The sequence below is a fragment of the Aptenodytes patagonicus genome, chromosome 3 (assembly GCF_965638725.1).
Source record: "Aptenodytes patagonicus chromosome 3, bAptPat1.pri.cur, whole genome shotgun sequence".
Lineage (NCBI taxonomy): Eukaryota > Metazoa > Chordata > Aves > Sphenisciformes > Spheniscidae > Aptenodytes > Aptenodytes patagonicus.
This window is the reverse complement of record NC_134951.1, coordinates 112,001,003-112,025,477: the sequence shown is the minus strand read 5'-3', so window position 1 is coordinate 112,025,477 and position 24,475 is coordinate 112,001,003. Positions and strand designations below refer to the sequence as shown.

Genomic DNA, 24,475 nt, shown 5'->3' with positions numbered 1-24,475 from the left:
GCCCTGACATGACACTATACCTAATCCTTACCTCTCAGGTTACAATGCACCATACCTCTCTGTGTACAGTGAGAATGCAATTGATATCTTCGACGTGAACTCCATGGAGTGGATTCAGACTATTCCTCTCAAAAAGGTAACTTGCTGTTTCAATATCAGTTAAAGAATATGCCTAGACTCGATATTGCTTTGCTACAGTCATACTGGGTTTTTTAAGCACATTAGAAGCCGTCATTAAAACTGCTTGTTTAAAAATAATTTGAACTAAAAGAAGAGCCACTGCAAAGAAACCAGTGTTTTTTGTTCAAAGTATAAAATATGAAATGTGTTTTGCATGTGGTTTTGGTGTTTTAGATGAATGGTCAGTCTGGAGCATATGAATATGTTAGACTTACTGATACTATTGTAGAGAGCAGTTTCTTGGTATTAATTGCATGTGACTTCATTGGGACTGATTGCATCTATGTTATTGCCAGAAGATGGTGGATGTTAAACAGGTGGATATTTAAACAGGCCTTCAGAAATCTTATCTTCTGCTGCTTGAGAACATTGTAGACAGATAGGGTTAGAACATTTTGGTTCAACCAGTACAAATATTAAAACACCAGGATGATGTCAGGTTTGGATCACTTATCAAAGGGAAGAGGTTTTTGAAAACTGACACTTTCTTGGTATTTAGGAGGTGTTTGCTCAGCTGTATTTGGAAAGAAAGAAGAAAAGTTTTTTTCCCCCATAGTTTAGACTGACTTCAACTTTGTATTAGTGTCAAGATAATACCTTTAACTGGCATTCCAATGACATAGAACTACAAGAAATTGTCCTTGTGGTCTTGTGTTAGTCATTCAGTCTCTCTGCATATTGATTTCCCATGTCAGATGCAGACCAGGATATTATGGCAATGCTGTAAGGATAAATAGTGCAAAGGTCAAGGTCCTCAGCTATTAACCATCTTAAGGAAAGAAGAAGAATCTGGCCTTTTAGAGGAAATTTCCTCTGCTCTTTCTGATGTCCAAACTCTGAGTTATTAAGCAGTTGGAGCATTTTTTTCCTACACAGCAGAATGTGATTTAGTACTTTGATTAGTATTTGGCTCAAGACTGCCCATTTAATGAATGAAGCTACTCTCAATGAACAAGAACTGCTACATCTAGGACACTCAAAAACGGCAATTTATTATGAAGAATTTGGTTCTAACACAATTTGCAGACTCAGAGAGTGGAATGCTTCTTTCATTTTGAGGTTGGAAATCACTAATACCGATAGGTTTTAGCAATCTGTATATATTCTTATCAAGTTGCAAAGCGTCATTGTGACGTGATACTAACACAAGATAAAAGCACAGCTTATTGCTTTGTGCATCTAACAGACAAAATTGAATTGTTATATGAAGTAGACTTCTAAGAACTATTTATTTAAATGCTGGGAGGAATGGTGTTAAGCCTATGTCTTTAAGTGGAATTTTAGGCAACTCCCTTTGTGCTTGTTCTCCAAACAGAAGTTTAAAATCTAAAATTATTTTTAACTCTGCTTCATGGCTTTAATGACTCACAGTTGTTCTTCTTGAGAGCAGGCATGTGTTACTGGAGATAGGAGACACTGCTCCCTCCAGCCTGCAGTTCTTCTGTGGAGCAGGGTTTGCTCTGGCCAGTTACGCTGTTCTGCTCCCTGGTTGGCTTCGTAACAGTGCTCCTTTTATAGAGTTTATAATGCACCTTGGAACTTTCAGAATAAAATGCGCTATATAAATGTGAGTTGTTAATATTACAAGGACTGATTTTCCTTGTTTCAGGTACGACCCTTGAATACAGAAGGATCACTAAACCTTTTAGGCCTGGAGACAGTCAGATTAATATATTTCAAAAACAAAATGGCAGGTAAGTAAAGAGAAGCCAACTTTCACCATGCAAATTCTTGTTTAGAAAGAGCATTTTTCTTTGGCCTGGATCTGTGCATTGTAGAAAGTGATCTGTCAAACTTAGGGGTGCTTGTTAATTTGGGAGAAAGCGAAAGCTTATAGATTCCACTTGCAATGGATTGCAATTATGTCTGCTAGGCAGCTACTCTGAACTTTTTTCCCTTTTGAATATTCAATGAAGACTTTAATGAAGACTGGAAATAGAAAATAGAATGGCTAGACACTCCTTCCAAATCTGGGATCACCTGACAGAACACTATCTAAAAATGCCTGCACAATTAAAGGCTTTAATAGTGATCTTGGCAGTACTATATTAAAATTAATATTATACTTAACCTAACCTTTCCTAAGGATCAGAAAGTAATATAATATTATGTATTCATAACTTGTTATTAGGGCTACATATGATTGTGTGCCAAAGTTTTAACTTCAGAATTCTATTTTTGTTATGAGTCTTTTTGACCTTTTTTTTCTTTAGAGCCCATTTCATAAGCATGCTCCTGAATAATTTCCTTAACCTTTTTTTTCACCTCTTAGGTGGAGGGGGGATGTGCTTTGGTTTAACAATCAAGAGCTATTTTTTTTTTTAACAACTATTCTGAAAATAGTGGAAATAAACACTCTAGAAACATATACTGCTGTTGGCAGTGTTTCAGTGTTTATTTAAATTGCTATCAAATTAGTACAAAATGAATGACAGTGGTAGAGAGAAGCAAGATGGTGGAAGTATGTATAAAGAATTTTCAAGTCTAATAAAGGTTGAACATTAAAAGTAGAGCAGAAGAGGAAAAAAAACTGGAGAGCATAGGATCAGAAGTGTGTAAGGCTGATCTTTGCTCCTGTACGCTTCTCACTGTCTTTCAGAAAAGGTTGCCAAACAGTAAAGTATCCTCCAGGTGTATCTCCTTAAAAGTCTGCCAGTTTTTTTCCTGAAGCTACTTACCTAGTAGATCCCACAGTTCATGAAATCTCCAGTTGATCTTAAGGAAAGAAGAGATTTCAGTTCCATACAAAAACTGTTTTGGCAGTGAGCAGTAGGTGTTGGGTATGTTCAAGTTTATTAAGTGTAACTTTAGTCTCCATATATATAAAACAAGACAGAGCAGTTGCAGCGTTCATTCAAAGTAACGCTCCTATTGTATGATTATCACTGCTATACATTTCATGTCTTTATTAAAGATGCCTTGGTCAGATCTACGCATGTGGAAAAAATCTTCCCTTTTCCCACAGTTGCACCAAAATACGTCAGCGTTCAAAAGGAGTAGTCTCTTTGGAGCAGGGAATGAATGAAAAAGAATCTTGCACTGAGTTTCCAGATGACTGGCAGAACAAGACTGTTGTAGTGATTTTCAGTGAGAACTGCCAAAGAAAGTTAGAGATAGAGGACTGAGATCCTTTCCTGCCCACCTAAATGTTTTGTTTTTTGGAAGAATTAATCAGCGGTATTTTGAGAACATAGTTGTGGCAGCTTGTGTGTGAAGAAGGGTTAAAAGTCTGTTGCTATATAACAGAGTAGATAGTGACCAAGAAAACCCATAAATCAAGGAGCATTTGTTCATGTTTGGGAAATGGGTGGTGTCAACACTAGCAAGAGCAGAGGGAGAAAAGGTCTTTGCATTCAAATTCCATGAATGCCTAATGAAGTGTCCCACTGGATCATCATATTTATATTGATTTCAGAGGGCGATGAACTGGTAGTTCCTGAGACATCAGATAACAGCCGGAAGCAAATGGTTCGAAACATCAATAACAAGCGCCGCTATTCATTCAGAGTACCAGAGGAGGAGAGGATGCAGCAGAGGAGGTCGGTATTCAACATGTACTTGTCTTCTGTACATGCCTGTAGGCCCTGAAGGACAGTGAGTGATGCCAATGTAGTACTTCATTTGTTGCTTTTTGGAGCGCCCATTCAGATGTTTCTGTCTCTTCACTACTGCCTTAATCCTCAATGTTTAATTTGTGTAAATACCAGTTTGGATTTGGATATGCACTGGATACACAAGTATTCATTAGTTCAAATTAATTATGTGAAAGAGCTGTAATTTGGAATGCATGTCTCCACATACTGTATATAGGTACATAGGTGTGCACATATACTGTATATATAAAGATCTGTAATAAACACTTTGCAAAAGGAGATTACATTGCTAACTATGCATATGGATTAATTACTTTCAGACTCTGGTTCTGCTTTTCTTTCTGAAGGCAATTCTACTCTCAGCAGTATTCCAAGGCATCTGCTTTTTTTGATTTATAGATTTAACTACATAAACGTTCTATAAATCTCAGAAAACTCACCTCTTCAGAGGACATAGGACTTCAGGATGTGTTTCTAATAGAAGTCTTTAACAGTTCACAAATATTGCCATTCCTAAATGGCAATAAAAATAGGTCTGCACTACTCAGAGTGTTCACAGAGGATGTTACTGACCATTTACTATCACTCACTAACGATGACCTGCTACTGTGCTAAGCTACACTCCAAGAACTGAGTATTTCAGTTTTCTAACTTCCAACGTCTTCCACCGATGGTTGGCTCCCAGCTTTCCTTCCTTTTTGGCTCTAAGAAAAGTAACAGCTGTGTACAGTGGAGATAAAATTCCAGTTCTTGTCCTTGCTTTTCTGAGCCGATCGCGGTTTGGTGTTTTAAAATTTTATTTATTCTGAGTTCTGAAATGCATCCTTGCCATTTTGAAGAGCTTTTAATTCTGACCACAGACTGAGAAAGGTACTGCAGTATTATTTTAATTCTATTTTCATATTTGTACTTCATTTTCATCTCCACTTTGTAATACATCACAAATGAGTTCTGTTTTTACTCATCTTACAGAGCTTTTTATCAGCTCATAGTGTTTGTATATTCTTTGAATATTAGTAACTACTGGGCATGGACTGTTAGCCTGCAAACAGCATTCTTTTGTTCTGGCCCCTTGCCCTCTCTTCGAGCTGGAAGCTTGTCCATGCGAGTGCTGATAGCAAGGGTTTATCACTGTTAACATGGTTAAATAGTTAATTTCCATTTAAAAGTAGCTGATAATCAAAGCTGTACTTGTTTTATGAATGTCCATCCTCACCTCGAATGAAATATCTAAACAAAGTATTTTCTCTTCCAGGGAGATGCTACGCGATCCGGAAATGAGAAATAAATTAATTTCTAACCCAACTAATTTTAACCACATAGCACATATGGGTCCAGGAGATGGTATACAGATTCTCAAAGACCTTCCAATGGTAAGTACAGACATACATGTGAGAGTGACTGACAGCAACAGAGGCTGCAAACAAGTGAGAGAAAGACAAGTACAATTTTAAGTGTATATTCAGAATGTTGGTCTATTTCATATCGGGAGCAGTGTAACTAGGGAAATGGAGCTGAACATGCTCTGCTGTATGTGATAAAATTTAAACAAAGAGGATGATACTTAAGCATCGAGGGGAGGAGGAAGAGTGGCTAATGCCTCCTGGGTTTTAAGGCAGGTTGGCCCCTCAGTGTTGATGGCGATTTTTATGACCCATACGAAGGGACAAAATTAAGAGGATTTGGGCCTGTGTTCTTTGTGGGAATGGAAAGAGAAATTCCTTTCTCCGTGAACTGTATTACTGTAAGTTCAATTCCTTTCTTCTCTTCCCATCTTTAGCTGCAACTTAGGCTCTCTCTTTACAGCCTCTTCTCCTCAGACAGTGGAACTGTAGCAGTTCAACAGTGTGTAGTGCCCAAATTTCTTTCCATGCCAGACGCTATTTTTCATTTCCCTCCAAATTAACTAGTCTCAGTGAAACAGAACTTCCTACATAAAAACTAACCTTTTAAGTTGAAAAATGGAAAAAGAAAACATGTAATAGTACACACCCACGTTTGTTTCCACAAAACCTTATGCAGGAAATACTCACCTGGAAGTTACTGAAATTTTTGATGAGCTAAAGACCAAGTAATATTTTGTTCATAGGAGAGTATCATACTGCTTGCTTCAAGCTACCTTGAGCATCTTGTTTGTATGTTCTGTATTGTTTTCTAAACTCATCCACGATGACACAGATGTGATTCAGAAGATGCTAATTAGTACTGTAAGAAAGATCAAATGATATGATATCAAACAGATGATATGAGTACCACCATAAGACATAGGCGTTAATACAGAAGCGCTGTCTAAAATGATCATCGTTATTACTTGGAGTTTGTGCAGAAAGCGGGAAGTAGATGCTGAAATTGGGATTTTCAGATGCTGAAAAGCCCAAAGGAAACAACAATAAGACTGGAAAGTAAAGTGTGCCATACAGTTGCACTAGTTTAGGAGCATAAACTCTCATCTCCAGATACTCATTTTACCTCACTTTTGCAGCAAATGGTACTGTTATGTTACACTTTACAGTAAAGTATGCACATTGTACGTCAGCACTTCTGGCACAGTGTTTTCCTTAGATGAGAATATGCAAGGAAAGGAAAGGATTTTCTTTAAATCTCCTGCTAGGGACACTCTGAGAAACCTCTCAATAACAAATATATTCAGTGCAGTTGAGCAAAAAACAACATTGTGTGTGTATGTTTATAAATGAATAAATAATGAAGGAGCTGCTTCTAGAAAACACATGGCAAATCCAAGGGAAGTTGGCAGGTAGCGTTTGCCTTACCTGGACGTGAGTATACATATGTCTAATGTTAAACAAAGAATGCTAATTTGCTTCAGGGCAGGACGTAGATCAGAACCTTTTTTCACTTTTCCATTTCTGGTGGGTTCTTTGAAATATTCCTGGCTCTTGTCAAGCAGAGAAAATAATCTGCTACTGCTAAAGGTAGGGCAAAAGACATCCTGTTTTACACTATCAGTAGTTGAAAGTTCATGGGAATCAAAAGCTGCAAGGACTCTTAATCAAGCCCCAAATCTGGCAAGTGTAAAATGAGGAGTGATTTTATCTATAGAAGTGGATTTTATAGATTTACATGGAAAGGAGATTTTATACATTTACATGGATTAATATTTCTTCAGCTATGTCATCTCTGAATGGCTTTTAGCTTTGAATTCATTCTAATTACCTAAGCTTTGTATTGGCTCAAAGGTCATATTTGAAGTTAGGACTGGTACTTTGCTTCTTTCTAATCAATATGAAGTTTTGAAAGAAATTCATGAGTCCCTTTCCACACTTAAAAGTGGCGAGAAGACATTAGAAAATGTGTACAATATAGAATTGATCTCAGCACTTGTTCCACTGCTGCGGCTTCTTTTTAAAGTTACTATTAAAAACTCCTTTTTGCAGGTAGCTATCAATCTTAAAGCTGGGAGATGTCACTGCAGATAAAGCAAATTTGACATGTATTTTTCCAGCAGCTCCTTGCAATACCATATTGTATTTGTATTACTAACTTAACGGATACAGAATTGCGTCAGTCATGGGACTTGAAAGTGTGTGAATTTGAAAGTGTAACTTGAGATTAGGAAATAGATGTTCTGTCAAGAGCTACTACAGTCCAGGCAGCTTTTTCTTTTCCAACAGCTTCCTATAAGGTATTTGGCTGGACTAAGTTTTCATTTAGTCTGTTCCAATCTACCTGCTTTGTTTCTCAGGCACAAAAATAGAAGAAAAGGAGTTGTGCGTGCATATGATGTAGCGTATTGAGTCTAATGTTTTATTTGAAAGATAAATTTAGAATTAAAAGAGAGGATGGAAATAGAGGACGTTTTCTGGAGAATCAGTACACAAGGTAAAGAATACTCATCCAACCCTGTGTACAGTTCATCTGTATGGTGGTTTCTTTACAAGGACATAGAATTATTTCACTAGATTCATACCTTGTTCCAAAAAGGTGAATAGCTTTTTTTTGTGTGTGTGTGCTGCTTAGCATGTGTGATGATTTTGCAGCTGGAACATCTTCTTTGTATTTTTAAATAGATTAGTATGTTTCAGAAGAAAAAGCATTTATTTTTAAAGAGCTATGGGAAAGATTGCAGCATTTTACTTTGCGAATGCCTGTTTCTGTTTATGAAAGTGGATAAAACACATTTTTGCATTTAAAGAGGGCTACCACTAGGGGGAACAAGTAGTGCAAGGCTAATCGTTTTCTCAAATTCTCTTCATTCAACTATTTTAGGTGACAGAGCTGCTTTTTTTATGAGATACTGAAATGCAGAAAGTGTATGAAAGAATGGAGTGGGCCTTTTTATTTGCAGTTTCTTCCGACTTATTTGAGCAATTTCAAATTTGGCTGGATCCACTGATACAAATTTGTTCATCCAGCGTGAGCTTTCACTGAAGTCACTATGGTGCTATGTAGGCAGAAGGGTCCTTAGTAATAAATAGGTTTTAGTAAAGAACAGATATTTTAATCTCTGTGTTGGATGAGATTGTCACAAACTAGTCAGCTCAGCCTAGCTTTTATCTAGCATCCATGGATGAACTTTATAAAGCAAATGACAATTTTTATATATATGTATGTATTTATATTTATTTATGAATCTGTACATACTCACTATATGTGCAATATGAATCCAATCAGAACCTATCTCTGCAGTCCCACTAACCTGCCTCTGCCGCCTTTTTCAGGGGAAATGCCAAAAATTGAACGAAGCGCAGAATTAGAACTGGTAGCGATGGCCCTTGCGTGGCTGGGCTGCGGTATGTCGGTGGGCAGGAGGGGACATACACTTGTGCTGCCTTAACCCGTGGCGTAACTGCCTGGTGGATGCAGAGCCAATGGGAGCTTCCTTGCTCTCTGCCCACTGCTGTTCCTAATGATGTCTTTTAAAAGACCAACTTTAAAGAGTTTAATTTGTATTGTAAATGTACAAAATAAAAATTGGATAAATGGAATGTTTTAAACTCTTTCAGGCTATTTGATATGTTGCGTACAAAACAGATGCCTACATATGTGCAACATATCTGCCTGCATGTGATTGCCCTTGCTGATGCAGCCACACAAGGGGGAAAGACGCTTTCTCTATCCGTTGTTTCCAAGGTCTTGGTATGCTATAGGCACATGACATGAACAGTGAGATATGTTTATGGCAAACTGCAGTGTATTAACCTAGTCCCACGTTGTTCTCTCCATGAACAGACACCCTTGACTTCAGTATAGCCCTGTGTTTGGGCAGAAACGAACATGCCCAAGGCTCAGGGTAAGATCAGATTTAAGAGAGAAAATATTACAAGTTATCAGGCAATTGTAAGTTTGCATCCTTCTTTTCTTCATGGCGAGCAGCTACTCAGGGGTCTGGCTTTGACAAACGAGTTTGTGGGCTACAACATAACAGAAACCAGAAGTTCTTGTTTGCTATTAACAGAGCCGTAATCAGTACATACTGTATTTTATTGATGTGGATACTAGATCTAGGTCATTGTCTTGTTTTGTACAATTTAGAATCATTCCTGTTAGTATATCCCCAAACTTATTTATTTACATGTTTTTCTTCCCTAGCAGCCTGTCACCAATTAACTGGCCGTACAGTCTGGCCTCCCTTCTGCCCTCTTGTCCCTTGAAGCCACTTTATCGTGGATGCTCCTTTGTAGTGAAGATCTGAAATCTGGAACTGCACTTACTGCAGCACAGACCACCTCTCTGTGTACATCAGATGTACAGGATTGATTTTGCTTTCATACTCTGCATGCTTAAGTATTTCACATACAAAAGCTAGTCTTGACTGCCATTATATTTGAACATTATGCTTCAGTTTGACCTCATTATACATGAGCCATTATACCTCCATTCTAGATGATGTGTGAAGCTTTGCTTGTTTGAAATGAGAAACTTTCAGAGTAAATGAATACTTACCCATATCTGGTATTCTTTAAAGAAAGTGGGAACCCCATGCATGCAGCTAATGGTGGAGTCCATGGAGAAAGTTCCATGGAGGATTGTTTTAAAAATGTTGCCATATTGTGGCTTTCTCACATTCATGAATGCTGGCTAAATATTTTCATGGTCTGCAGTTGGCCTACCCTCTGCTTTTATGCTTGTGATTTAAGACACTCCCTTTTCTCCCTTATTGGCTTTTAGGAACGTAGCTTTGCTGCCGGTTCTCTGTTGTGAGCAGGTAACTCAGCAAAGTCTGCTTTCCTGGACCATTCTTGGAATGGTGGCTTCTTGTACTGATATTTAGATGCTGCTAAACTTACTAATAACAATTTCATTTATATTATGTCTTATATGCCATAATGTGGTAATTGATGTTTTGGTTAACATGCAAAGCCTCATAATAAGCATATGTTAAAAAAAAAAAAAAAGTTGGATTTTACCAGCTGAAATGAAGAGAACAGTAACAATAATGTTTGATAATATGTATTTGGGATGTGACTTAATGTTCTTCCAGACTTTAATACGTTCCACATACAAAAAGCAGTGCCTTAGGTTTAGCAGAGGGGTAAGCTGTATTTTTACCATATTTTATTTTTTTAAGTCCTAACATTTCTAATGTTACTCAGATCTGTTTGTTTTAAGGTGATGAAATCAGTTGGACAAGGGGAAGAGAAGATTAGGAGTTAGAAATTAGAAAAGGCTTTCTGATTTGCTGGTGGCCGTTGGGCAAACCATCCCCTTGCAGGCTGAACATGTACAGATGGCACAGGGAGGGAGACTGAGCCTTGAAATCCTCTTCCATTAAATCTGGATTTAGATGACTTTAAATTACAAGAGCACTTGTGTTAGCACATTCTGTAGAGGTGAATTAGAAATTGTTTCTGTTTAATTTGCAGGATTATTTGTCCCCTCTCTTTCTTTACGTCACACTTTGGGAGCACATTGCTCAGCTGACCTATTTAAAACATTTGAATTTCCCAATACTTTTGCACCTTATCTGCTAAGGGCCTAGTCTTCTGCAGCGCAGAGACAGCAGTGCAAAGTCTCTTCATCACTAAAGCGCTGTGAGGATTAAGTTAGTGTGCAGAAGGACATAGGCCTCGTGTCATCTGTCTACAGCAGAGTAAATTGTCCCAGATGTCTGACACTAACCAGTTCACCTTCCCACCAGACCTGTGTCCCTATCCTGTCGAAACACTGTTCCCTCCTGTTGGAAATACTCTGTGTTTGTTGTACGGGTGATACTTAATTTTAATGGAATCGCTAAAATGCATGAATAACAGAAGGACATCTCTTAAGACCTTTAACTGTTGTGTATTCTCATCTTTTCTTCTCCCCACACCATCTCACCTGTGTTCACCTTCCTTTGTTTGTGTTATGTCTATTTTAGATTGTAAGCTCCTCAAGGCAGGGAACTGATGCTTCTCAACTGTCTGTAAAGCACCTTTTACAACTGTGGTGCTCTTTTGAAATATCAAATAATAATAAATATTAGAATCGATTCCCAATGAGTTAAAAGTTTTATTTGTTTTTAATGTTTTAGCAACAGCAAGGGCGGCAGGCCCACATGCTACCGTGTAAGGAAGGTGCTCAGAGGACTGGGGGTGACAATGTAAGAACCTGTGTGTTGACGGGCGAGCAGGGTTGCTGTCTGGCTGTCCTTCAGCATTTGACTGCTCTTGCGGACTGCTGCTGCCAATGTAACCTGTACAACCATCCTTCATTGCTTTCTCTCTCTGTTGTCTTTGATAGCAGCGTTCCCCTTATCAATTCCCTCATCATCACTCCCGTCTGATCTCCTCTCCGAGCAACTTTGAGCACATCTACCACATGACTGTTAATTCAGCTGAAAAATTCCTCTCTTATGATTCCATAAACCCTGCATTTTCCCCGCCTCCACGCTCTGTCCTCGGTACTCCAGACTTTATGACTCTGAGGGTATGAACGGCTGAGTCAGGTGTTCACTCTACTAACACTGTGTGGTTTTCCTTTTGCCTGGCTATTAACATGGGAGAAAAACCCTTGTAAGCAGTTTCCTTCACCCCTTAACTTTCATCTGTCCCAGCTGATTTATTTTCTGCTGGCAGCTGTGGTCTTTCCACAGTTCTGACATGCCAAGAAACACATACTTCATGGCTTTAAAAAAAAAAAAAAACGTGTATAACAACTGGGCTGAACGTTTTGCTATGAGAATAGCATTTTTAATCACCAGGAAGGTTGTGGGAATTTTGAATGATAAGTTCTCTGTTCCACAGTGTTCATCCTCCAGCAGTCAGTGTGGCAGGATGCTGTGTATCAGGTTGCATTAGGAAAAGGTTCTGGATCTGTCTGTGTTGGACCAAATTTTCAAACTCTTTGTTTATGATGAAATCATGTGGAATGCAAGAAGTTTTACACAGTACTGTACATGGATTGAGAGAGACAGACACAGGTTGTGCCTAAGACAGTTTCTAGGTTAAAGTAAATAAGTGAAGTTAGAACATGTATGAGCAAGATCAAAAATTAAAGATAATGGCAACGTGCTGATGTAGATCCTCTTAATCCCGGTAGTTTTAAGCAGAGGCTGAGGTAAGATACTGTTCTGTAGATATCCTTCCAGTTGGAATGTAAACTGGGGGGGTGGAAGTGGCCTCTTCTTTTTTCTTGTATTGTGCATCCTGGTCTGACTACGTGGGGGTTGCTAGGTCCTATAGAAATATAAGCCATACTGAAACAGGCACACAAGTACATCCTGTGCATTGTAATTGTGTACTGTGCTGTGGCCTGCAGTTCTGCTTGGGACAGATTCGCAGGTAAATCAGGAATAATCTGTGAGGTAGATGTTTGTGATGGTGGTTGGTTGCTCAGGGTTTGTATGGGTCTGAGCCATGCCAATTGCTGTAATGCAAACACTGCTGTTGGTTTCTGCGGCCTTTGGACACCCTTCAGACACGCATGGCAAACCTTCGCCGCCAGACTGCTTTGAGTGCCTTTTGGTTGCTGTTCTAGATCCCTGTCACCAGGAAGGTTTTTGGATACATACCTGCATACAACACTGGAGAGAATTTAAAAATGTGGGAGGAAAACTAATCTCTTCCCTATGGCTCCAAAACCAGTTTGCACAGCTAAGCTTTGACTGGTCATGTGCATGGTCATGTGTCACTGTTGTGAAGTCCCAATTGTCACAACCATTAATATTCAAAAATGAAGTTGCAGCATTTTGGAAAATGTGCCCTGTGATGACAGGTCTGCATCCATCCTGGCTTTTCTGGTAGGAGGAGAGATGCAAATACACAAGAGGAATGCTCTATTGAAATGCAAAAGAAAAATATTAAGCCAAACTGAAATTTGTTTCTCTCTTAGAGGGTCATTATAGGTCACTGAAGCTGTATTTCAGTTCTAGTTTTAACAGGGTTTTTTTAATCCAACTGTACTATAAAATTTTCTATGTTTAATATGCAGTGATGTATCACCGGACTGTGACCCACCCTCTACCTTCCCTTTCTCATGTGAGTAGTCTCCCTGGGATCAGTAAGGAATGACCCCTGGTGTTTCAGACAATAACTCTTAATTTTTGCTTTAGGAGCATCCTTCATCCTAATGTTGCAGCCCGCTAGCATAAACTGGAGAAAAAAAGTGAATTGGGCAACCTGGAGTGTCAAGATCTTGTACCTGTTAGCTCCTTAGAGCACTAGAGGCTTAATCTTGTATGAAGAAAAGCATTTGTCTCCTTAGTGGCTTGAGGGTAGAGATGCTGTAAGCTGTATGGAAAGCAAGGCTGTGCGTTTTGGTTTCATGTCTGCCCATCTCCCCTTTGTCTCTGGAGATTTTAGTGGAAGAAGGGTAGCACTCCCTCCGAGGGGACCATGGTCCCAGGTACAGATGGGATATTGGAACCAAAAGAGCATGGGATCCATAGAGGAGTTGAAAAATGACACATTAAAGTAGGCTTTTAGATTCTGTCGTATTATTTCATGGAAGAATTAAAAGCTCAGGTTTATAACGTAATGAACAGAACACTACTTAAAAACAAAAAACCCAAAACAACAACAAGCAGCTTGATGGACAGAGAAACATAGGCAAACAACTTCCTATGGGTGTTGTAACTGTTTAGTTAGACCTTATATGTATGTTCTCGCCCCGCTGCCTGAGAAGGCAGCGTGGGAGCAGTTAGTGTGGGTGTGGGAGCTGAGGCTCGGTAGCACTGCAGAGCCGTGAGCGTAGCAGCGATTGCACGTACGTAACCCACAGCTCCACAGCAGCTTCATTCTCTGGTGGGGAGTGGGATGCACTGAACTAATTTGGGTCTTTCACCCTATTCCACAGTTATTAACTTTGCTCAGCAAGCAGCTTCTCTGCTGCTGATTTTGTTTCTCTTCTCTCACCTTTCTCCATTTGGTTCAGCAGTGGGAATGAATTTTCCTGCTAGGATTTGAATTGTTGCTCTAAATGAGGGGTTTTTGTCTCTTTAAGTAAAGCAAGCTCAGGTTTCTTTCTTTTTTTTTTTTTCCCCCCTTTGTTTTTAACTTGCTGCATTTTGCTGCTTTGTAACTACCGCTAATAACCGCCGTTTATTTTCCTTTGAATCCCCTTTCTGCATCATGTGCATATCACTTCCAGGGGTTTTGGTCCAAAATGCCAGGGTCTCTGGCATGTGCTTATTTTATTTTTAGAACAAAGAACAATGAAAGATTTGCTTTGTGGAGAAACTTTCTACGAGGAATTACATGGACTTTGCAAACTGAGGTCATGAGAAATAATCATCATTAGAATACACTATTAAAATAAATGAGCCTTTTTCATGCATCCACCCATTCCCTCCTTCCCCTGATGCCTGTATGTTGTCTGCTCAGTCACTGTTAAGGAGGTTAATCGCCTTATCATCAAACATAATTGTTCTCTTTGCAAAATGAACCACTGTAGGTTTATACAAGTACAAAAGACCTTTCTTGCAACTCCAGTGTACTAACCTCAGTGCACACGTTTGCATGGTGGTGCACTTGGCTTTCCTTGTTTCTCAAAACACAGCAGTAACTTATTCTTTAGCCCATTAGTTCCTTTGCGTATTGTCAGGGGAGCCTCCACTGTTTATGTACAGCCAGGATGCTCATACTCTTATCTGTAACTCGGATTGTTTATTGCGTGGTGAAGGACACAGGAGTAGAAATGCAGTATTTTGTACTACAAAGTAGGTTGGTTGGTTACATTTAAAAAAAAAAAAAGGGGGGGAGGGAAGGTAAGCAAGAGCCAGCAGTGTGATCCCACAAATGATTTAAGAGACTTTTTTAAGCCTTCAGGTATAAATCCTCATTGAGAATAGTGCAGCAGTGGATGAGAGGAGAATTAAACAGGGCTGTTTCATTCATAAGGTCTCCGATTCTCTTTTGCTGGTGTTTGAGAGAGATCTGGGAACAGGAGAGATTTTAATTCTTTCTTGTTTGTTACATGTTAAAAATCAGCCCACTGGGAGAATGAGAAGCAAAGGGTTGACTGTAAGAGCCAAGGGGTCTGTTACAGCAACGACTCTAAGGTTCATTGTAAGACTGGATTGACAGCAGGTTGGTAACGATTATCTGATAAAATCTGAACTGTATAAAATCTGTTCATTACAAAGCCTCTATTTAATTATCCATTTTAAAATACAGATGGAGAAATGGGTAGTATCTGAGGGTCTCTGAGAATACCCTTGTGGGGGGTGGAATCTTTGTTCTGGTCTGAAATTTCCATAACGTCCTAGCTTAAAAAGGCATTGCAATTGCAACTGTTGTTTTATGTGTGGCTACTTTATCTCAGAGTGAGGACAGGGAAATATTAAATATAAATAGGAAGAAATTAACAGTTATTGCCGGGGGTGTTTTGTAGAGTGGAAATAAAGTAATGCTCAGTTACCTGCAGTTCTTTTCACATTCTGCATCTGTAAAGTTTCCCTAAACCTAATTCTAGTTAATGCTAATGACTTAATAGTGCAAATCTTGTTAGGAGCAGGATGAAGTCTCGTCTTTAGCCTGGGCGTTAGAAAGTCCCTCTGGGCTAAGAAGCCAGCTCATACACAGAGAGATGGGCTAAATAAGCTGAGAAACCTTTTCCCCTAAGGTCAGCTGTAAGTTAACAGAAGCAGAAATAAAATCTCCCAGAACTCACTTAAAGTACTCTTTTCCCTTCTTTTAAAGACAACTTATGTTTAAGGAACTACCATATCCAAGTGGAGAAATTGTGTTTTATCTCTTCCCTCAGTAAAGGACCACTTCAGTCCAGTAACTTACCAATTTAGAAAATCACATTGGAACTCTGAGGATGCAAAACAGGCGTGATAATCAAAATACATAGAAAAACAGTGGCATGTGCTCTGGTCATCCTCTTTCAGCAGGCTGAAAACAGGAGGCTGATTCTCACTTTGGCTCAACTGGTATAGGTCTGGAGTAATGCTGTTAATACCTTTGGAATTACATAAGTAATTGAAATACAGATTGATCCACTATGTGTTCATAACTCTGCAGGCATTAGGGATTAACATGGTTATCGTATAAAGTTACACATGCATGGCACAAATGATGGCATCAAAGAGAGAAATTTTAATAAGATCCCTGGAAGCTTGTGTTCAGAAAGAATGCATTATGCGATATAACTTTAATATATCTATAGCAGCTTAATTAGGCTTGCAAACCATCCTTTCAAGGAAATTCTTGAATTATTAGACATACTCTTTCAGTTGTCTGCATATGTCCATGTAATTCAGCACTTCACTATCGCATTGCGTGTGCTTCCAGTCTCTGCACTAAACTGCAGAATATCATTTTGCAAATTTTGCTGACTTGCTGCCCAGATAATTCAGCTCTGGTAAGGTTGGGGTTTTAATGTATTTTGGGGCCTTCCTTCATAACATCCAAGGTTGAGCCAGCAGTCAATAAGTAAACATGTCATTGTGTGTGTCTGAATTGCAGAATCTTCGGCCTCAGGAAAGTCGGACCGTATTCAGTGGCTCTGTCAGTATCCCATCGATCACGAAATCCCGCACAGAACCAGGACGATCGATGAGCGCAAGCAGTGGGTTAGCAGCACGTAAGCAAACAGAACTGTGTTGCTTTGGGGGTCTATGCACAAGTATTTTAGGGAAACGGCTACCTGCATTTGCTTCTCTCCATACTGCCACTAGACGGGATTTTCAGAAGTGATGGCTGACTGTATTCCCATTGAGGGCAAGCACAGTATTCTAATCTTGCTTAGAGCACATGAATAAGTAGCTAGCACTTTTGAGAGTCCCACATTTGTAATTTGTCAAATTTTTAAAACTGACGTTAGAATTAAAATTACATTCTTACCCTCGGGACTACTTTGCTGCTGCTTAAGTGTTTTAAATCAGTGGCAAGTTGTTCACAAGCTCCACGGTTATTAACTTTGTTGCTGAACCGTGTAGGGCTCTCGATGCCTCTCTTGCTGCTAGTGCAAAGAGAAAGCAATAGAAAACTGGCTGCTGGTATGGAAGAGTTGCATTGCACTGGAAACGCCTCTCCTAGTGCTGCCATGCTGCCTTTGTGTGCCAGAGTCGGCACAGTGACCTGTGCCAAGACTAGGCAAGTGACTAAATAATGGACCATGTGAAAATAGAGGCAAGACTGGTGTCCCAACTTTTCTAGGTTTTTTCCCTTCCTGTGGCACATGCCGTGTTTGTTGCACATTGCCAACTGCTTGCAGAAAGCATGTGTGTCTGCTGGAGTCTGTACCTGCCGGTACAACCCTGGGAACCCAACACCTACTCCGTGGGAAAGAGGCCACTGGAACTAAGCTGCCACCACAGCAGTTTCTACAACTGCTGTCTTTGTCAGGAACATAGTGACTGTGTCTGTGCTGGTAAAGTGTGCTAATGCTGACGTGCCAAGGGAGGGACCAGAGAATCCCTAGGAAAAACTGCAGCTGGCAGCAAAGATAAAAGCCCACACAGCCTGCAAGCCATGAGCTGAGCATCTTGGGACATGCTGGAGGAAAGCAGAACTAACCAGAGAAACAGCTAACAAATTTCTAGTACCTTGAGTAGGTGTCTGTAATACAATTTAATTCCTCCACCCATTTTAGGATCGTCTGCACAAAACGGCAGTGCTTTGCGGAGGGAATTCTCAGGAGGTAGCTACGGAGCAAAGCGTCAGCCTATGGCATCGCCCTCAGATGGGTCCTTATCCTCTGGTGGCCTGGACCAAGGCAGCGATGCACCAACAAGGGACTATGAGCGAGAGGTGAGTGACAGGAGAAAGAGGAGAAAATTTAAGCGTGTTGATAAAGATGAGGAAGTTAAATTCTGTCACGGGTTTGGCTACAAGTTTGGGAGTCATTGACAATGAAGACTTGGATTTCCCATATTTCAAGCTGTCCTGACAAAGCCTGGTCAAACTGTGTTAACTCTGGTCCTGGTATTTAACATGCAGAAAATGCGCTCTGCGCTCCTTACCTGGAAATATGTGCATAGTGAGGCTCCCAAAAATACTGGCCCAGTAGAGTAACAGCTTGAAGTGGTGATACTCCTTCTGCCCTTTATTTGCAAAGACTCTTGAGCTATCTTAGCAACCACTTCACAGGAGACATTTTGTACTCAGAGTGCCTGAAGTTAACAAGATAATTTAAGAATTATCATATAATAATTTCATTTAGAGCAGGAACCGGATTTAATAATTTATATTCTGTGCAGAACAAGACTATCATTATGATAGGCCTGCAGTCCTGCCCAGTGCTAAACTCAGTCCCTCCAACCAAGAATGTTTTACATGGGAGGGTTCACTCTGAAGTTGGCTGGCAAAACTTCCCCATTTTCTTACCAAGGAGTGAGAAAATTAGGAGATCACACAGGCTTTTCATGGTACTGAATATATCCTTCCAGTTGAAGCTGGAACTTCAGCCCAAACTCAAGCTCAGACATAGTTGCATTCTACGGTACTCTGGAAGATCCAACTGGAGTAACTCGATGGGATGCTTTGAATTAATATCCTGGGAGTGACATAGAAGAGGTAGCTCTGATGAAGCCCGTACCACAAAGATTTCTCAGTTTAGTGCAAGAGCATCTCAGATCATAATCTGTGAAAAGGCAGGAGCCATGTAGCTTCGCAAGCAACCTGAAGTTGCACACTCTGCTGACCAAGAGGCCCTCAGCAACATGCAGACTGCAAGAATCCCACAGGTGCTGTGTCCTTATGTCAGCGTCAGTTACGCCTGCTGAAAGCAGAGTGATCTCACTGCTTGCTCCTAAGTCTCCCTGGACCAGGAAATCCTGAGCAAAAAAAAAAATTCCTCAGTAGTTTTGGACACAAGCAAAATACATAGAGGCCTTTGAATCCAGTCACTTGTTGCTCAGACACCCTCAGTCACTCTCAAACTTGCTATCCTGTTACTTACTAGTGTTCTTCTGTGTCTTTGGGCTGCAGGACTCTGACTCTCCGAGACACTCTACTGCATCGAACAGCTCCAACCTCAGCAGCCCTCCTAGCCCAGTTTCTCCTCACAAGACCAAGAGCCTCTCCCTGGAGAGCTCTGACCACGTGAGTTGGGACTCATGAACTGCTTCAGCATTCAGATTTGACATCACAGCAGCTTGCTGTCCCCATGGCTGTCCCCTTCACTCGTTCCAGTTCTCACCTTCATCATCCTAACTCTCCCCGTTCCCTGCCTGAAAGTGATCTGGGAGTGGGGTACAGAGGAAGGTAAAAGCTGGTCGTCTTCAGCACCGTTTGGCACTGCCTCACCCTCCCTTCCCCAGACTTGACAGCAGCAAATGAGCAAAGCTAGGGTGTTGGTAAATATCAGATGCTGTAGATTTGTATTAGTATTGGTTTCATTTTTGTGGTTACAGCTGCTTCATTTTTAAAGACATATTTATCCCACCCCCCTTCCACTTCCCAAAAAGTAGCTTAAGTAGACCAGACCAGTATCAACAAGAGAAAATTCAGAGGGATTTTGTTTTCATACAATAGCTCATTGTACTGTACAAAAGTAGCACAGACCCCTTCCCCTGCATGGGGAATGATCAGTATGTCAGAGGCACATAAAAGCTTTCAGCCACCACGTTTGAATGTCAATCTGATTGTCGCCAGCAAATCCTTATTGATTAAAATGATGCATATTTTACTACAGTACAGAGTTTAAATAAATACGCAGATGTTAGAGTAAAATACGTATGTATATATTCAAAGAAAAAAAGCATTGTGTATGCAGCAGAAGATGGATGCTTATTTAAGAGAGCCTTTAATTTAAGATTTGTGTTGTCCCTGTTTTCATGCTCGGTAATATACAGACTTGGAGGCCTGGCCTAAAACCTTTCGCAGGACAGATATTCCTTTTGCGTAGCACTCGCTGCACTGGCGGGAGAGGTCCCTGCAGTGCTTTCACATTTCTTTACTTCTGGCGGTAGCATAACTGAAGCTATAATTCCTACTTTCATGTTAATCCCCATCCTTTGCAAAAATGACAACGATTGGAAAGCAACCTCCTGCCCCGACAACCAAGGGCACCAGTCAGCCAGGTGGCTGCCCTGGTTTCTTGTGTGCTAGCTGTGCAGCTGAGGAGCCTTGCGGCATGCTACAGTAGAGGTCCTTAAGGCAGCAAGGGAGTTCAATGCAGCAGGATTCAGCAGGAAAACTGTTTCCCTGGGTCAGCCTTTGAGCAGGCTTAACTCGGAAGGGAGCAGTCTTCCACATCTCCTTGACCATCCCTAACCAGAAAACTGTTACTGTTGTTACCAAATACTAGTTGCTAATACACATCAGCCAAATGAGTGCCCTTAGCCCAAAGCTAGCCGTGGCTGGCTATGCTGTCACTGTAGCAACGAAGAACCTTGAAGACTGACCTCACACTGTTCACACTGTGGTAGTCAAAGATGCCTAGTCACCCACAACTGCCATGCTGGCAAGGTTGGTTTTCCTCTCCCTCCCCACCCGTGCTGTGGGTTTGTGCAATTTGCAGTTGTTTCTATGTGCTCACCTGCTGTTTGGTTCCAACAGCAGGTCAGGTTGGAGGGCAGAAAGTATTGCGGTGGAAGACAGAGCCCACTGAAGTTGCAAAAACAAATAAAAAGCTGAAGCTGGTCATGCAGTCAACAGAATAAAGTGAGAGACTGATGTATGGTAAGAGGAAGATGTCTCTTCTCTTTAGTTAGCAGGGCAGATGTGTTTTTCATTTGGGAGCGTGTTCAAATGAGCCTCTCTTCTCAGTAGCATTGTTGCTGGCTTTATACTATGATCATACTCAAACACATAAGGGCTTTTTGTATTTAGAATACTGGTTTTTGTGGGTTTCGGAAACTTGTTATGGCTCTTATTAAACCATTCCATATTCTTGCAGTCAGCAGTATATAGTGTTTCACCCACACAGAGATGTTTGGAGTTTTCCAGTTTCTGTCTTCCCTAATGGAAGTTATAGGTAAGTTCAAACCATGTACAGTAATTTCCAGGTATGATCTATATGTGAAATAGGGAATGAGACACAGATCATTTAATCCATTTAATCATGCTGGGTCTCCTAGGTAAGATTTCTCTTTCACTCTGAATCAAGAGGCTTGCCCAAGTTTAAGCTCATTCAATGTTACTTTGGGACAGGAATTCAAGAATTTTTTTAGAAACCATCATATCAAAAGCCTGTCTCTCCTGTTTGGGTTTTTCAGAGTAGCAAGCAGGTTGTGGTGTTCGTTTTCACTTCAAAGCTACTACTTTTGCAAGCCTAGCATTTAATATTAAAAGCCTTAGCAAACGGCTAAGCACTTGAAATTAATTCCTCCCAGAATAGTTTTCAGTCTTTCTGAGGGACAGATAAGCAGGACATTATTGGCATTATTAAAATTCCACATCAGCTTCTTTTTAAAGGCTGCATATTGCTTCAAGTATAGCCACTGCTTTTTCCCCACAATTCCCTCCTTTTGGCGAAGCATGTCCACACACTTTTCAAAGCCTTTGCAGACTAGTTTTGTATTTACTGTACGTTGTATTTAAACATTAATCTTACTTTGATGTTGAGAGAAGGCATTTAAACAGCAGTCACTTAAGACAGAGCAGCCTGCGTGACAGTCCCCTGAGAGAGGGTCACAGGATCTTTTTTGTGGATTTTTTTTTTGCAGTTGAGCTAATGCTCTATCTGAAAATGGAACCCAAAGAGCCACAACACAACAAACAATTAAATCAAGTAAACCCCTCTGTTTACTCCGTTACGGTGCCTGCAATCTATTGATATAAAAAACCTGACATTTTCAGGCAGAGCGTAGGTCAGCTGTGTTACAAAACTGAGCTCCAGAGGATGAGAGCTCCACAGGCCTACACCGTTTGTACACCACAATTTCTAAGCCTTGGCAGTCTCCTTTAGGATTACTATATTTAATCATTAGTTTGGTACTGTGCATTTTTATACGCATCTGTTCAAAAGAGAAACAGCAACTGTTCTCTCAGTTGAAAAGCAAATGACCACATCACTTATTTGAAAAGAGAAAAATCGTCCTAAGACTTGAATCGTTTTATATATTTGGGGACCATTTGATTATACACTCAATTTTAAACCACGCTCATCTTTTTTTGTTGGTATGAACACTGAAAACATGCATATACTGTAGCTGAGCTTTTTAAATACTCATTGGGCTAGGAAAAGTAACTTGGTCATTTGAACTGTAAGACTCTTGACTGGTATCTCAAAGACAGTTGTCTCTTAAGGTTTGATGTTTGCTACTTTGCACTGTAGCATTGCTTCAACTTCACAGTTAGAGGGCTGCATTTTGTTCAGGGAGCTTAAAACCTCCCATTGAATTTTTGACTGTAGCTTATGTATGTTCTCTGTACACAGTATGTATCTAGCTGGTTTTTTCCTTTTGGCTGAGACTGAAGGTGTTTGCATTTTTTTGACACTGCTTAAACATATGGGTTGTTGGATTTTTGCTTTTTTTTTTCTCTTTTGATGGCAACAAAGGATCTGAACAGATTCAGGCAGCTACTAAGGATTCCAGGTTATAGAATGAAAAAGGTTTGGTAAATAGTTTTCCCCTGCACGTGTGCGCACACAGATATGTGGCTTCCTTCCACATTTCATAAACCCAAAAGCAGGGTTACAGTACTCTCTTCTCTCTTGCCTTTGACCTGTAGAAGACAGCTGGTGGTTCAAAAAAAAAACATTCCTGAGGCTGTGGTGAAGTAGTTGCTTCTTTTTCTCTCAGTTAGTTGCTGTGGCTTGTTATGAATGTGCATTTTGCCCACTTTAACGAGTTTCAAAACTGAGTCAGGAATGTTCTCTCTTTGATTTGATTCTGATAACACTACAAGCCAGGTGTGTTATTCTCAGGTATACGGCAGAGGGAAGTTAAGGGTCTTGTCCATGCCAAAAAAGTCCAAAAAGCATAGTGTATTTATAGAAATGTAGTTTAACCGCACCTAACTGGTTCACAGAGTGTGTCAGCCTTTCAAAACAAAACAGTTGGAGTATTGATGCGGAAACAGATTCTGGCACCACATTCTCTTGCATGGCCAGACCCTGAATGACAGGACAAACACGCTCTTGGGTGGAAGAAGGGTTTTTTCCCATTTTATGCACAGTTTAATTTCAAATTAATACATTGAGGGTAAAATTTACTTCAGTGCAAGTACCCACACCTCCTGAGCCTTAGTCTGAGAATCAAAGTGGCACATAGTAGCTATACTGTGGGTTTTTTGTTAATAGGAGTCAGTTCCATGGAGGAAATGGGACAACTTTCTGCACTAACACAAACTGCGCCCTTCCATGTGGCTTTGTGTTCACACTGTATTTGATAAACACCCCCAGAAACCGCTCTGCTGCAGGCTTTCCAGTCTAAATTCCAACCCTACTTTGTCTTTCATTCCAGCCGCAGCTCAGTACAACCTATTTTCATTCTGCATTTAAAAGAGTCTCATCCACAGGGAAGAAATCCACAGACAAACCAGTGTTGGTATTTCAGAGCAATTATACCTGCCTTTTTATGTATGACAGTTTCATATCATTTATTTTTAAAATGTTTTTTAGGTTTTTCATTGTAATATTATTGTACAGTTTTGCATGGCATAGATGTAATCACTTTTTTGTTTTAGAGTATAAAAGCTGACAAGTGTGCGTGTGGGGGAAAGATTCTGCTTTTTGCCTCTTCTCACTATTTTGTTTAATGCCCTCAATGTTGTAGGGGACATTGTAAGAGATTCTCTGCTACAGAACAATGATGTAGATTCTTTTGCACAGAAATATTTAAGGTGGAAAAGTCAATAATGTAAAAATGACTTACCACCACTATTTTATGTTGGTAACACACTTAATATTAACCTACTTTGATGTACTGCAATAAAACAGGGAACTGTTAGAAATGCAGACATTTTGTCTTTTTTTCCCACCTCCCCAGGTTAAGCTTTGAGGAGGAAATGGAAAGGGGAATAATGGTGTTCTTGAAGATAAAACCAGCATGTTGTAACACATCTGCACAAGTACACAGTGGGAAGAAAAGGAATATATGAGAAAAATCGATTAGCTCTAACACCAAAAATTACCAGAACCTTTTTGAAAAGTCAGAGTCAAGCCACCTTATACTTTGGTATATTGAACTTCTTCAACTACAGTTTTCCTGACTTTTTTTTTTAGATCATCTGTTCTGTGTCAATATTTGTAGTCATTGTTTCTGATGTTCCCCCTTCATTTAGTTACACATCAAATGTTTCAGCTGCCCTAGTGTTAGAGGCTGGATTCTTACTTATTTCTGAGCTACCAGCATCAAATTAACTTTCGTGCATCTTTAAGTGCATCTCAAAATACCTGTGAAGTTTTGCATGTGCCCTGACCCTTTC

General features: G+C 40.1%; 1 protein-coding gene across 5 annotated transcripts in view; it reads left to right on the top strand.

Moving 5' to 3' along the window:
- The window catches only part of CDC42BPA (CDC42 binding protein kinase alpha), a 192,863-nt gene extending 168,858 nt beyond the window's left edge, over positions 1–24,005 (top strand). For 2 of the 5 annotated variants that reach the window (XM_076334697.1, XM_076334692.1), the window contains exons 31-37: positions 39–136; positions 1,790–1,874; positions 3,596–3,719; positions 5,029–5,146; positions 16,622–16,739; positions 17,751–17,908; positions 19,088–24,005. In XM_076334697.1, coding sequence (XP_076190812.1) covers positions 39–136; positions 1,790–1,874; positions 3,596–3,719; positions 5,029–5,146; positions 16,622–16,739; positions 17,751–17,908; positions 19,088–19,219 — 833 coding nt within the window. In that variant the 3' untranslated portion in view covers positions 19,220–24,005. Of the gene's footprint in view, positions 1–38; positions 137–1,789; positions 1,875–3,595; positions 3,720–5,028; positions 5,147–9,323; positions 11,225–11,453; positions 11,640–16,621; positions 16,740–17,750; positions 17,909–19,087 lie in introns of those variants that run through there. The other 3 variants (XM_076334693.1, XM_076334696.1, XM_076334694.1) reach the window with 3 other exon arrangements.
- Positions 24,006–24,475: the final 470 nt, after the last annotated feature.